This window comes from Armigeres subalbatus, chromosome 1 (genome assembly GCF_024139115.2).
Source record: "Armigeres subalbatus isolate Guangzhou_Male chromosome 1, GZ_Asu_2, whole genome shotgun sequence".
NCBI lineage: Eukaryota > Metazoa > Arthropoda > Insecta > Diptera > Culicidae > Armigeres > Armigeres subalbatus.
Window position 1 is genome coordinate 204,576,069 of NC_085139.1, and position 13,227 is coordinate 204,589,295.

The following is a 13,227-nucleotide window of genomic DNA, read 5'->3' on the forward strand; positions in this document are numbered from 1 at the left end:
AGATTTGAAGAAAAGATTGTATTGTAAGATAATGAGTTTGAGTTTATTTGGCAAATAATATTTACTTGAATATGTTTTGTATTCCATAGCTATAATTTAGCAGTAGAATCGCCGATTGTCTTCTAACGTAGTTTGGGGAGAGACAAGTTTGATTGATCGGTATGTTGAGCTTGTAATATCCACCTTGTTTAGATAACCTAAATCCATTGTAAATTTGCCTGTAATATTCCACCGTGCGCTTCCTAGTTAGAACAACGACCTTGAACTGAAATACCGATAACACTGAATTTGTAAGTAGTTAACTATGCACCCTAAAATCGATCTGAAATAATTAAATATACATTGTAGCTTTGTAGCTGCACAGTACGGCAACTAAAAGAGACGGTGTTCGTTTTTCTACTCACGGGAACAAACTACAAAGAAATTCATCCTAAGTTGGGTGTATTTTTCTGTTGCCCGTCGGTTTGGTTCGGTGTTGGGACACCTGGGAAGGCGCTAAACGGATCTATTGCTGAAGACGGCTATTATCTATCCCGAAGCAGAAGTGCCGCGAGGAACGAAGTCCGTCAGCCAGGATTAGAAGTGCAGCTAAGTGCAGTATATTTAGTCTGTATTTATCATCCTTATTTCATTGATCGCCTTTGTTGGCCGAGTCCCGCGGCATAATTAATCAGTCACGGATAGGATAGTCATAGATACGTCAGAAAAGGGTTAGAACGTTTAGTCCCATCTGTTCCGCGATGTCGCAAAAAGATGTTATTACTAAATCTTCGGAAAGTGGTGTAAAACACTGTAAAAAGTGCGATCAAAGTGACAATGTGGACGACATGGTATGTTGTGATACTTGTGAGACATGGGAACATTTTCAGTGCGCTGGTGTTACGGATTCTATCGCTGATCCAGATCGAAGCTGGAAGTGCCGCGGTTGTTCGACGAGTTGGAAAGATTCCTCCAAGTCTATTGTATCCTTTCACGACTCATCCGTTAGTAAGAGTAGCCGGATTTCGCAGCGTTTACAGCTCAGTCTCCAATTATTGGAAGAACAACAAAGGTTAAAGCAAAAGCGTACAGAAGAAGAATTAAAGATGCGACAGTTGGAGGAAGAAGCCAAATTAAAGGCCATGGATGACGAGCAGGAGTTCTTGAGACGCAAATACGAGTTGCTAATGCAGATCAGCGACGAGCAGAGTGCATCAGATAGAAGAAGCGGTGTAAGCGTGAGAAGCAAGCGGGAGCAACTGGAGAAGTGGCTTAATAAGGGATCCATAGGTGACGGAGCCGATCAGTCGAAGCCATCATCGTCGGGATATACCCTGCCATTACCAGCAGTTAGCACGATGGCCTCTGCAACGATGCCTCCAACTACCGTAGCAGTGGAGACAAGGAATGTAAACACTCGCGATGCCCTGAATCAAGGAATGTTATGTGGAGACCCGACTATTCCAGTACATGGTGGAAGCGTCACAGCCCTGGCGCAGTCATATGAACTACTAGCAGCCACAACTGTCCCTGGAGGGTCGGCAAGTTTCCCACCCACAATTTCTTCTGCATCTGTGATAGTAGTAGCTACAACTGGAGCTTTCGCAACTTCATCAGTAACCACAGCACCGACAGTAAGCCGTCCAGCACGTTCAACGATTCATCAGTCAAAAAAGGCCCAAGTACCACAATCTACCGTTTCTATTGCCGCACCCGTCTATTCATATCCTCAAATGGGTGTCACGTCGTTGAGTGCAAGTCCATTGAATTCGTACGCTTTGAACAACGCACGTGTTATTTCACAGCAGTACCCAGTATCGACAATGAATAATTCATGTTCGCGATTGCCGTGTTTCCCTCCACCGATGCCGATCGTCAATCGGACAGTTACTTCAAGTGTCAATGTGGTCCAGTATCCTGAAGCAGCATTCCAACCGGTCCAATATCCAGAAGTTGAACCAATAAGTCAAACCTTCCAGTATCCTGTTACTGCGGCATTCAGCGCTCCTATAAACCGATCTAGCATCCCCAGTAATCTAACACCAGAGCAGAATCCACAAGCATCGGATATGCTAAACCCTGCGGGAGTAAGATGCACACGAAATATTCCTACGATTCATTCGCCTGGTCCCACTAACGCTCAATTGGCGGCACGGCAAGTAATGCCGCGTGAGCTGCCAAGATTTAGTGGCGATCCCCAGGAGTGGCCGATATTCTATAGTTCCTTTAAAAACACAACGGAAGTATGTGGATACACCGATGCTGAAAATCTCGCTAGATTGCAAAGAAGTTTAGGAGGTTCAGCTCTTGAAGCAGTTCGAAGCCGCCTTCTTCTTCCAGCTTCCGTCCCTTTCGTGATGGATACGTTGCACAAGTTGTACGGAAGACCGGAGATATTGATAAACACCCTTTTGAAGAAGGTTAGAAACGTTCCTCCACCAAAACCAGATAACCTTAATACGATTGTCGCTTATGGTCTGTCGATACAAAATCTCGTGGATCATATTATTCTTGCTGATCAACAACCGCATTTAGCAAACCCAATGTTGTTGCAAGAGTTGATAGATAAGTTGCCCACTTCGTTAAAAATGCAGTGGGGTAGCTTCAAACAACAGTTCGCGAGCGTCAACCTGGCAACGTTCAATAGCTTCATGTCAGGATTAGTGAACCTTGCATCGGAGCTTAGCATCGACGTAGATTCGGCGCAGAATCATCCGAAGCCGCACAGAGGAGAGAAGCTGAAGCCTAAGGAGAAACTATTCACCCACGTGAACGAGTCATCAAGCGTTACGAAGAAGGATGATGGAATCGGGGAATCTTCATCGAGAGCGTGTTCTTATTGTGATAAGGATAGTCATCAAATCCTGAACTGTGGCGGTTTCAAGGCATTGGATATAGGTGCACGATGGAAGGCAGTGAGGCAGAAAAATCTTTGCCGATTGTGTTTGGTTCCTCATCGTAAATGGCCTTGTCGATCGAAAAAGGAATGTGGCGCAGACGGTTGTCGTATAAGACACCACACGCTTCTACATAGTAGTCGAAGTGAAAGCGCGGTGTCCACGAAACTCAATGAAACGGTCCGTCAACATCACCATGGAACTAAATCCTATTCTCTCTTCCGTTACCTTCCGGTTACCTTATTCGGAAACGGGAAGAGGATTAACACCTTTGTATTCCTGGATGACGGGTCATCGTCAACGTTACTCGAAGAAGGAATTGCAGCCCAACTAGGAATTGAAGGTGAACAGGACAGTCTTTGGCTAAGTTGGACTAGCAAGATGGGTCGCCAGGAGAAGAACTCACGGCGGATTAGTGTGAAAATTACGGGTGCTGGGAAACAGGAAAAGTATATTCTGAATGACGTGCGAACAGTGCAAGAGCTAGGACTTCCATCTCAAACACTAAATTACGAAGAATTAGCGAAGTCGTTCCCACACCTCCAGGGACTTCCCGTGGTTAGCTACACCAACGCTAAACCTGGCATGATCATTGGTATTGAACATGTCAGGATGCTTACTTGCCAGAAGACACGAGAAGGCGGCAACAGCGACCCAGTAGCCGCCAAAACAAGATTGGGATGGTGTGTGTACGGGAAAAATTCTACCAGTGAAAATTCAATGGAGCAGCTTCATATTCACGCCGTCGAGAGTATCAGTAACACCGAGTTACACAATTCCATGCGAAAATTCTTTGCGGTTGAGGATGCTGTGATTTCGAAACAGATAGAATCTGAGGATGATAAGCGAGCACGCGGCATTTTAGAAGCAACTACTGTGCGCAAGGGGAATCGTATGGAGACAGGTTTACTATGGCGCAAAGACAACGTGTACTTTCCGGACAGTCACCAAATGGCGTTAAACAGACTGAAAGGATTAGAGAAAAGGTTGGGGAAAGATCCAGCACTCCGTAAGAAAGTTAATGAACTCATCGAAAGCTTCGAGCATAAAGAGTACGTTCGTAAAATCACGCCACAAGAGTTGGAGAGCTCGAACCGTCATCAAAGATGGTATCTACCAATAGGAGTTGTGACAAATCCCAAAAAACCGAACAAAATTCGAATGGTGTGGGACGCTGCAGCGAAGGTGAACGGAGTTTCCTTCAACGACATGCTTCTAAAAGGTCCGGATCTACTCGTACCGCTAGTGGATGTTCTGATACGGTTCAGGGAAGGCAAAATAGCAGTATGCTCCGACATTCGTGAAATGTTTTTACGGATTTTAATTCGAGATGCTGATAAGATGTCACAGTGCTTCCTGTGGCGCAATAGTCCGGAAGATAAAGTACAGGTATACGTTATCAATGTTGCCATGTTCGGAGCGACTAGCTCTCCATGTACAGCGCAATATGCGAAGAACAAAAATGCTCTAGATTTTGTGGAGCAATACCCCAGGGCAGTGCAGGCGATAGTCAAAACCACTATGTGGACGACTTCCTTGACAGCGTCAATTCGGTGGAGGATGCCGTCCAACTGGTCAAGCAAGTCCAGCATATCCATGCAGCCGCTGGGTTTGAATTCGGAAAGATTCTGTCCAACTCTCCTGAGGTACTCGACTGCCTTGAGAGACCAATCCTTCATCCAGTAAGTCGTTAACGGTGGATAAAGAAGTAGTTCATGAACGAGTATTAGGAGTTGTATGGGTTCCTTCAGCAGATCACTTCACATTTGATCAAGCAGAACCTCAAGCTGACTTCAAGGGATATTACGGAGCTCCAACCAAAAGACAAGTCCTCCGAACCATAATGAAGTTATACGATCCCTTGGGATTCATCGCACATTTCGTTGTGCATGGAAAGATCCTCATGCAGGAAATTTGGCGATCGGGGACGAACTGGGACGAGCCCATTGCAGAACACATTCAAGAGCTGTGGAATAGGTGGATACAGCTGTACGAGTGTATTGGCGAAGTTCAAGTTCCTCGCAGTTTTTTCGGCGATTTTCAACCACAGAAAGTAGATGAAATTGAAATCCATGTCTTCACGGATGCAAGCGTAGCGGCCTGTGCATGCGTGGTCTATTTGCGGATGTCCCACCAAGGGAAGGGCTGGTGTTCACTCGTTGCTGCAAAAACAAAGGTAGCACCACTTCGGACTCTTTCAATCCCTCGTTTGGAACTCCAGGCAGCCATGATGGGATCTCGTCTGCTGCAAAGCATCTGTGCAGCATGTACTGTCAACATCAAGCAACGGTTCTTGTGGACCGACTCAGCGACAGTTTTGGCGTGGCTTCGGTCCGACAGCCGACGGTATCACCAATTTGTCTCGTTTCGCGTTGGCGAAATTCTGTCGCTTACTAGCGTAACGGAGTGGCACTATGTACCATCAAAACTGAACGTAGCTGACGACGCCACCAAGTGGAATTCGGGTCCGTCTTTCGATCCGAATAGTAGATGGTTCCAAGGACCATTGTTTTTAAGAAAGCCACAGGAGGATTGGCCGAAGGAATTGGTAGATAAATGTAGGGAAGTCGAAGCCGCGAGCGAAGAAGTTAATTTCGTAGCAGTACATCGAGTAATAGAGGAAGTAATCGACGTGGAACGTTTTTCAAGTTGGCACCGTATGCTTCGAACGGTGGTCTACGTGCACCGAGCAGTGGACATCTGGAAACACATCCGGGAGAAGAACAAACGCTGTTCCGAAATAAACCGGAATGAATTTGTGAGGGCCGAAATAGCATTGTGGCGGCAAGCACAGTGGAAAGAGTACGAGGAGGAGATCAACGAGCTTAAAAAGGGTTGCAGTGTTCCAAAAAGAAGTTCGCTGTATTCCTTGTCGCCAGTCCTAGAAGAACATGGAGTGATTCGAATGCAGTGCCGGATTGGCGCAGCACCCAACGTCTCTTTTGCAGCAAAATATCCAGTAATACTTCCCAGAGAAAGCCGTATAACAAATCTTCTTGTACAGTCTTTTCATCGACGGTTTCTGCACGCATATGGTGAAACAGTTTGTAACGAACTACGTCAACAGTTTCATATACCTAGGCTTCGAGCGTTGATACGAAAAGTTAGCCGAGAATGCCAGCAGTGCAACATTAAAAATATTTGTCCGGCACCACCACCTATGAAAGAGTTGCCTAGAGAGCGCCGAACTCCGTTCGTCAGATCATTTTCCTTCGTTGGCGTTGACTACATGGGACCCTTTCTGGTCAAGGTTGGGCGCAGCAGTGTGAAGCGGTGGATTTGCCTCTTTACCTGCCTCACCATCCGCGCAATCCATCTGGAGTTAGTACATAGCCTAACATCGACCTCCTGCGTAATGGCTTTCCGCAGGTTTGTGGCTCGACGAGGAGCGCCGATGGAGATTTTTTCCGACAATGGCACCAATTTTGTGGGAGCTAATCGCCAGTTATCTGAGGAAAAGCAGAATATAAGGAAAATTAATGAGACCTGCGCATCTACGTTTACCAATGCACTTACCCAGTGGCACTTCAACGTTCCGGCCGCCCCCCACATGGGAGGTCCATGGGAACGCATGGTGCGTTCCGTCAAGGTGGCTATGCAGGCCATATCAAACAGTCCACGTCACCCCAGTGATGAAGTCATGGAGACAATTATGCTGGAGGCTGAAGGAATCGTAAATTCACGTCCACTAACTTACATCCCTTTAGAAGATGAGAATCAAGAATCACTTACTCCCAACCACTTTCTTCTGTACGGATCAACGGGTATTAAACAACCAGCGGTGGATCCTGTGAACGATGGGAACGTTCTACTGGACCGTTATAGACTCTCGCAGTGTATCATGAATGAATTCTGGCGCAGGTGGACGCGGGAGTATCTCCCGATACTGACTCGGCGAACAAAATGGTTCGAGACAACTAGACCGCTGCAACCAGGTGACTTAGTCATAGTCGTGGACGATACAATCAGGAATAAATGGGAGCGAGGACGGATCCTGGACACCTTCCCGGATAAAGCTGGACAAGTGCGTCGAGCAAAAGTGAAGACTGCCAGAGGAGTTTTTACTAGGCACGCTATAAGGCTAGCGGTTCTTGATGTGGCGGGTCCTGACAAGAAACCGGGAGACTGTGTTCCAGAACCGGAAGTAGTTCACGGGGTGGGGAATGTTGCCGATACCCCTCGTTGCGGCGAAATATAAGTGAGCCAACTGTCCGTTCCGTCACACTGAAAGTCATCTTGACGTGACAATGACTGAGGAAAGAACAACTGAGTTCATGAGTAAGCAGATTATGAATATAATAAGAAACTTGAACAGTCAGCAGATTTGAAGAAAAGATTGTATTGTAAGATAATGAATTTGAGTTTATTTGGCAAATACTATTTACTTGAATATGTTTTGTATTCCATAGTTATAATTCAGCAGTTAAATCGCCGATTGTCCTCTAACGTAGTTTGGGGAGAGACAAGTTTGATTGATCGGTATGTTGAGCCTGTAAATAGATATCCACCTTGTTTAGCTAACCTAAATCCATTGTAAACTTACCTGTAGTAATCCACCGTGCGCTTCCTAGTTAGAACAACGACCTTGAACTGAAATACCGATAACACTGAATTTGTAAGTAGTTAACTATGCACCCTAAAATCGATCTGAAATAATTAAATATACATTGTAGCTTTGTAGCTGCACAGTACGGCAACTAAAAGAGACGGTGTTCGTTTTTCTACTCACGGGAACAAGGGGCATTCTCGAGTCCCTTCGAAACCCGCAGAGGGTTACGGCAAGGTGATGGTCTTTCGTGTTTGCTATTCAACATCGCTTTGGAAGGGGTAATACGAAGAGCAGGGATTAACACGAGTGGTACAATTTTCAATAAGTCCGTCCAGCTATTTGGTTTCGCCGACGACATAGATATTATGGCACGTAACTTTGAGAAGATGGAAGAAGCCTACATCAGACTGAAGAGGGAAGCTAAGCGGATCGGACTAGTCATCAACACGTCGAAGACGAAGTACATGATAGGCAGAGGTTCAAGAGAAGACAATGTGAGCCACCCACCGCGAGTTTGCATCGGTGGTGACGAAATCGAGGTGGTAGAAGAATTTGTGTACTTGGGCTCACTGGTGACTGCCGAAAATGACACCAGCAGAGAAATTCGGAGACGCATAGTGGCTGGAAATCGTACGTACTTTGGACTCCGCAAGACGCTTCGATCGAATAGAGTTCGCCGCCGTACCAAACTGACAATCTACAAAACGCTAATTAGACCGGTAGTCCTCTACGGACACGAGACCTGGACGATGCTCGTGGAGGACCAACGCGCACTTGGAGTTTTCGAAAGGAAAGTGCTGCGTACCATTTATGGTGGGGTGCAGATGGCGGACGGTACATGGAGGAGGCGAATGAACCACGAATTGCATCAGCTGTTGGGAGAACCATCCATCGTTCACACCGCGAAAATCGGACGACTGCGATGGGCCGGGCACGTAGCCAGAATGTCGGACAGTATCCCGGTGAAAATGGTTCTCGACAACGATCCGACGGGCACAAGAAGGCGAGGTGCGCAGCGGGCAAGGTGGATCGATCAGGTGGAAGATGACTTGCGGACCCTCCGTAGACTGCGTGGTTGGCGACGTGTAGCCATGGACCGAGCCGAATGGAGAAGACTCTTATATACCGCACAGGCCACTTCGGCCTTAGTCTGAATAAATAAATAAATAAATACGTATAAGTTTAAGTACATATGGCCGCTTGAGAAAAAATAGGTATTGTTGCAGTTTCAGAAGACTGAATTTTGATATGGAGACCATTCAATCTTATTTCGAAATTTTATCGGTTTGTGTTTTTATCAGATTATGGCAGATCAGCGGCAACATTTATAAAATTGAAGTTTGAGAGGAAACCGTGCTTTAATTATGTTTAATTTTAGTTTTCAATTTGGGTGTGTGCTGCTAACGATTAGAATCGTAATACATTCATTATTTTTCTTTACAAATGGAAATTAGTTCCATAGCAAATGTTTTCAAAACCTAGAATCTATTCGGATTCGGGATGGTTTTCAGAAAAGGGATATGTATTTGGTTATTTGCTTTTGAAAATACCTGAACTTGTTTCTCAATTCTTTTGGGAAGAAAATACTTTTTTCATAGTTTATAGAGTAGAGAAGAAGAAGGATGTAGTATCCATAGCTAATGTTGAATTAATAAACAAATGTCTATCAATATGTCTATCCATGATTAGTTATGCTGATTTTATTATTTGATATTCATGGGATGACAGAAGAATGTCTTCCTGCATGTCTTCCTGCATGCACCTTGTACTCCAGTACTTTTGTTTCGGGATGGGTTCAAACATCGCAATTGAAGGATGTTGGATTAATGGTAATTTGCTAGGTTACGTGACTGGATACTGTTTGGTGAAAAATAGAACTTCAGTTTGTTGACGACTTTTCGAATGGAATATCGCACTGCTATTCAATGGCGGTTTATTCCAACCAATTTCGGCTGAAATACGACAATATGTTTACTAGAACGGTATAATTAACTACAAAGCTTGCCTTTAGCCGATCACTTTAGATCATAAGACTGGTTGTTTCCAATACGTTTCCCAGGAAATAAAAGACCCGAAAACTGACTGTGGGGTGCTTACATAGACCAAAGGTACCAGTTTTGGATGGATCGTGATCTGGTTTTTCCATTCCATTCCGCCCACAGCATTCGGTGTACGGTATGAAGGCATGGCACGTGATTTTGTCCGTTACAAATAATCAATGACGAACATGCCCAGGGTGAAGATCTGGACGAAGCATTTTTTGTTCCCGCGTAGTCGCGTTGCCAGTTGCGTGAAAATCGGAACTAGCTTCTCCGATGAGTAGAGCCGTTGGTTGCCCTCGTCCGGAAGGGGCTCTTTGTCCTGACGACGAAATCCAGGGGCAGGAAGTGGGGGCCGATGGTGGATTGAGCATGTGGTGTTGGAGCTTGAATCGATGCTGGAGCGTACGTCAGCCGTTTGTGCGGTTTGGTAGTTTGGTAGGTTTGGAAGTAAGTTTGGAAAGTTCACCTCGTTGATTACTGGAACACGATTCCTTTTCGGGAGAGTATTGGATGAAACTTTCCTTCGCGTTTAGGGCAACCTTGCGTTGTGGACCTACGATTTTCGCCAAAGCCCACCTGAGATCTTGTCGCACTGCTCTATGAGGTGGGGGGTCGCCACACTTGCTGCAGCATGGATACATATGGAAATTCCGGGTACCATGCCCAAAATTGGAGCAGTTTGTGCACTGCGTAACATCGTGAAGCATAGGTCTGTACCGCTCCTAGCCGACGGTAGTGTAGTTTATTACTCCGATCATCTTCAGGTTCTTGAACGTGGTGGAGTCGTTCTCTAAATGGACCAGCTAAAGCTGGCCTGAGACCAGTGGTCTCGGTACTTTCTTGCCTTGTCGTGGCGAGCGATTTTGTGGACGGCGACAGGTTTGCGGCCGCAACCCTCCAGCTCAGCGACGAAGCGAAAACGTAAACACAAAGAACAAACGAGAAAAAGAAATGGAAAAAATGCGTGAGCAAAAAGCACGTCCGTACGCACTTATGTCACAAACTGGAATGACAGAAGGCAGAAGAAATTACACTTGAAAAGATTACACTTGAGAAGATTGCTTTTTACATGGATTTCTTTCAAAACATTCTGCTTTCACCCAGTTTAAGGTCACTTTTCACGGAATCCAAGTTTCAAAGTGCTGGCGTTTTCGGGGGCACACCACTCGATACGGAAGCAACGCACAACTGTCATTTTTATTATTTCACGCATGTTGCGACGCAGCAAAGCTAAATCAACAAAAATGACAGTTGTGAGTCGTATCCGTAACGAGTGGTGTGCACCCGAAAACGCGAGCATCTTGGATTCCGTGAGGAGTGTCCTTAACATACAATAAAAATTGGGGTCTCTTTCCCATTATTCGCATAAATAAAGAGATAAAAAACCGTTTGACACAACACGCATGCCACTACTTATTTACAGCTCTACAAATGCAACACTTCCCGGCCTTCTGGGGTCGAATGCTGCAGACACTTGACCATCGTCTTCCCTGGCCACCGCAGTCATTGTAGCCACTCTTTGTACCATTTTCATCGAATGTCCTCGAGCTACCAACTGCTGTATTACATTAGGATCCACGCCTCTTTCGTACTCCACTTCCATCGGTGCCAACTGGTGGTGTATTCGGAACCCGTCCATTGAAGCCTGCAAACTCTGGCCGAAGAACACCTTGCGTAGAACTACCTGCAGCGTTGCCGTAGTAATTCTTGTTCCACCGGCACCTCCTGCGATCAACCGGACGTTTCCAGCGCCATCCAACACGATTGTAGGAGACATGGATGAAAGAGGGCACTTGCCCGGAGCAATGAAGTTGGCAGGCGATGCAGGGACACCGAAAATGTTGATTACTCCGGGAACAGAAAAGTCGTCCATTTCACCGTTGAGGATGATGCCCGTCCGAGGGGATCGCAGCTGGGCACCGAAACTACAGTATGTGGAATGTTACGCATGTGTAAGGCCATATGATTATTTAGTGACTTACTAATCATTGATGGTACTTGTTACAGAGACGGCATCTCCATTTGGAGCCAACACGGAAATGTGTGCCGTTCCATGGTCGTCCGAAGGTGCAAAATCTGCACCATAATAGTCGTAATCGTAGAACGTTCGATCATCTTCGATTTTGTCTCTAATGTAGTCCGCGTATGCTGCATCTGTGAGATTATGGACCAGCTCCTCAATACTCGGAACAAACTCAGGGTCGCCAAGATGGGTACGAGCACCGTAGGCATGCTTGAACGTCTCCACCACTCGTTGCCATGTTACAGGATCTTTCAGGTGAAGATCTACGTATCCGTTAAGAACATTCAGCATGTGCACCAAGATGGTTCCTCCTCCCGGCAGAGCGGCACTGTAAACAGCGTTGTTTCCGCGTACCTTCGTTGACACAGGATCAAACCAACGAGGTCTAAATTGAATGGATGGTTTGAATAAAACGGAAACGTCAAATCAGGAATACTCACTCGTAATTAAAGAAGTCCTCTTCTGTTAAAATGCTCCCGAATTCATGTAAGTCATACATCAGTTTCGGAAGAAGAGATCCAGTTGGAGAGTACAATGCATCTGCACCCTCATTGGCGATTACTTTGAGAGTTTCTGCGAAGTCAGGTCTGTAAATACGATCACCTTCTTTCCACACATCACCGGTTTCGGGGTTCACGTAAATCTCTCGCAGTGATGGAGTATTCAAAATCTCTTCCCTAATGTCTAGCAGAGCATCTTCCATGTACGGATTGACAATATGACCTTTATAGCATAGCTCAATCGACGGCTCAATCAATTGTTTCCAAGGCAGATTACCAAAATGCTTATGCAGAACCCAGTATCCTTTTAGTGCGCCAGGCACCGCTATTGCCAGCGCACCGTGCGCTGTCCCATTCTTGAAGTTGACAAACATGTCCTCTGTGGCAGCTCGAGCAGCTATCTCCCGAGCATCCATCACCACCACCTCCCTAGTTTCTCGTTTATACAACGTAAGCAGAAACCCACCGCCAATTCCGGCACTCTCCGGGCAGGCTATCTCTTCGCATATCATCATTGCAATCGCGGCGTCAGCTGCTGAGCCACCTGCCCGTAAAATATTTGCCCCAATCGGAGCGCACTCGTATGCATTGGAGGCAACCGCCCCAACCTGCTTGGGGCTATCATCGTCGTCGCCGACAAATACTGCAGCGACGGTTATCACTGCCACGCTTATGACGGTACAAGCCACAATCAGAAACAATTTCTTCTGACTGATTTTCAATCTGGAAGAGTAATGAATGGCTGTAATCTACTACTGATAGGCATACCACACACGATCTAAGCCAGATTTACATCATTGTACAACCACTTTGTTTGTTTGCTGACACTTGACTAACTTTTGCAGTCTCAGGGTATATGCACGTCGGTTTCAGCTTTCAAGTGTAGCTTCTCGACTGTCGTGTGTGAATAATTAGACACAACAACTAGTTTTCACGACATTTACTGGACCACTGAGCTGGCCAGCGTTCGTTGATTTGGGAAAAGAGTGAGAAGTAAGTGCTTTTAGCTCTCGGGAGACATCTTTATCATTTACGATAGGTTCGGCGGGTCTCATATGTACAGTGTTAAGAGTATCATTAACAAAGATTGTGAAATATGTATTTCGGTATTCATTGAATTCGATTGAAATAAATCGAAAATTTTAAAATTTACTTACCACTTACGGGCCATCCACAAAGTACGTCACGTTTTAAGTGAAGGGGATGGGGCTTCGAAAAACGTGATGATTCATACAAA

At 45.7% G+C, this 13,227-nt stretch overlaps 2 protein-coding genes across 6 annotated transcripts in view; both read right to left on the bottom strand.

The window, feature by feature from the left end:
• LOC134205695 (lachesin-like) overlaps window positions 1-13,227 on the bottom strand; it is a 678,152-nt gene that overhangs the window by 122,356 nt on the left and 542,569 nt on the right. The gene's annotated exons all lie outside the window — the stretch shown is intronic.
• On the bottom strand, window positions 10,858-12,921 carry LOC134205694 (glutathione hydrolase 1 proenzyme-like). The gene is made up of 4 exons (XM_062681219.1): window positions 12,784-12,921; window positions 11,931-12,713; window positions 11,450-11,875; window positions 10,858-11,392 (listed from the first exon to the last, which is right to left on the bottom strand). The coding sequence occupies exons 1-4, from the start codon at window positions 12,786-12,788 to the stop codon at window positions 10,885-10,887; spliced, it is 1,722 nt and encodes a 573-aa protein (XP_062537203.1). The 5' UTR covers window positions 12,789-12,921; the 3' UTR covers window positions 10,858-10,884.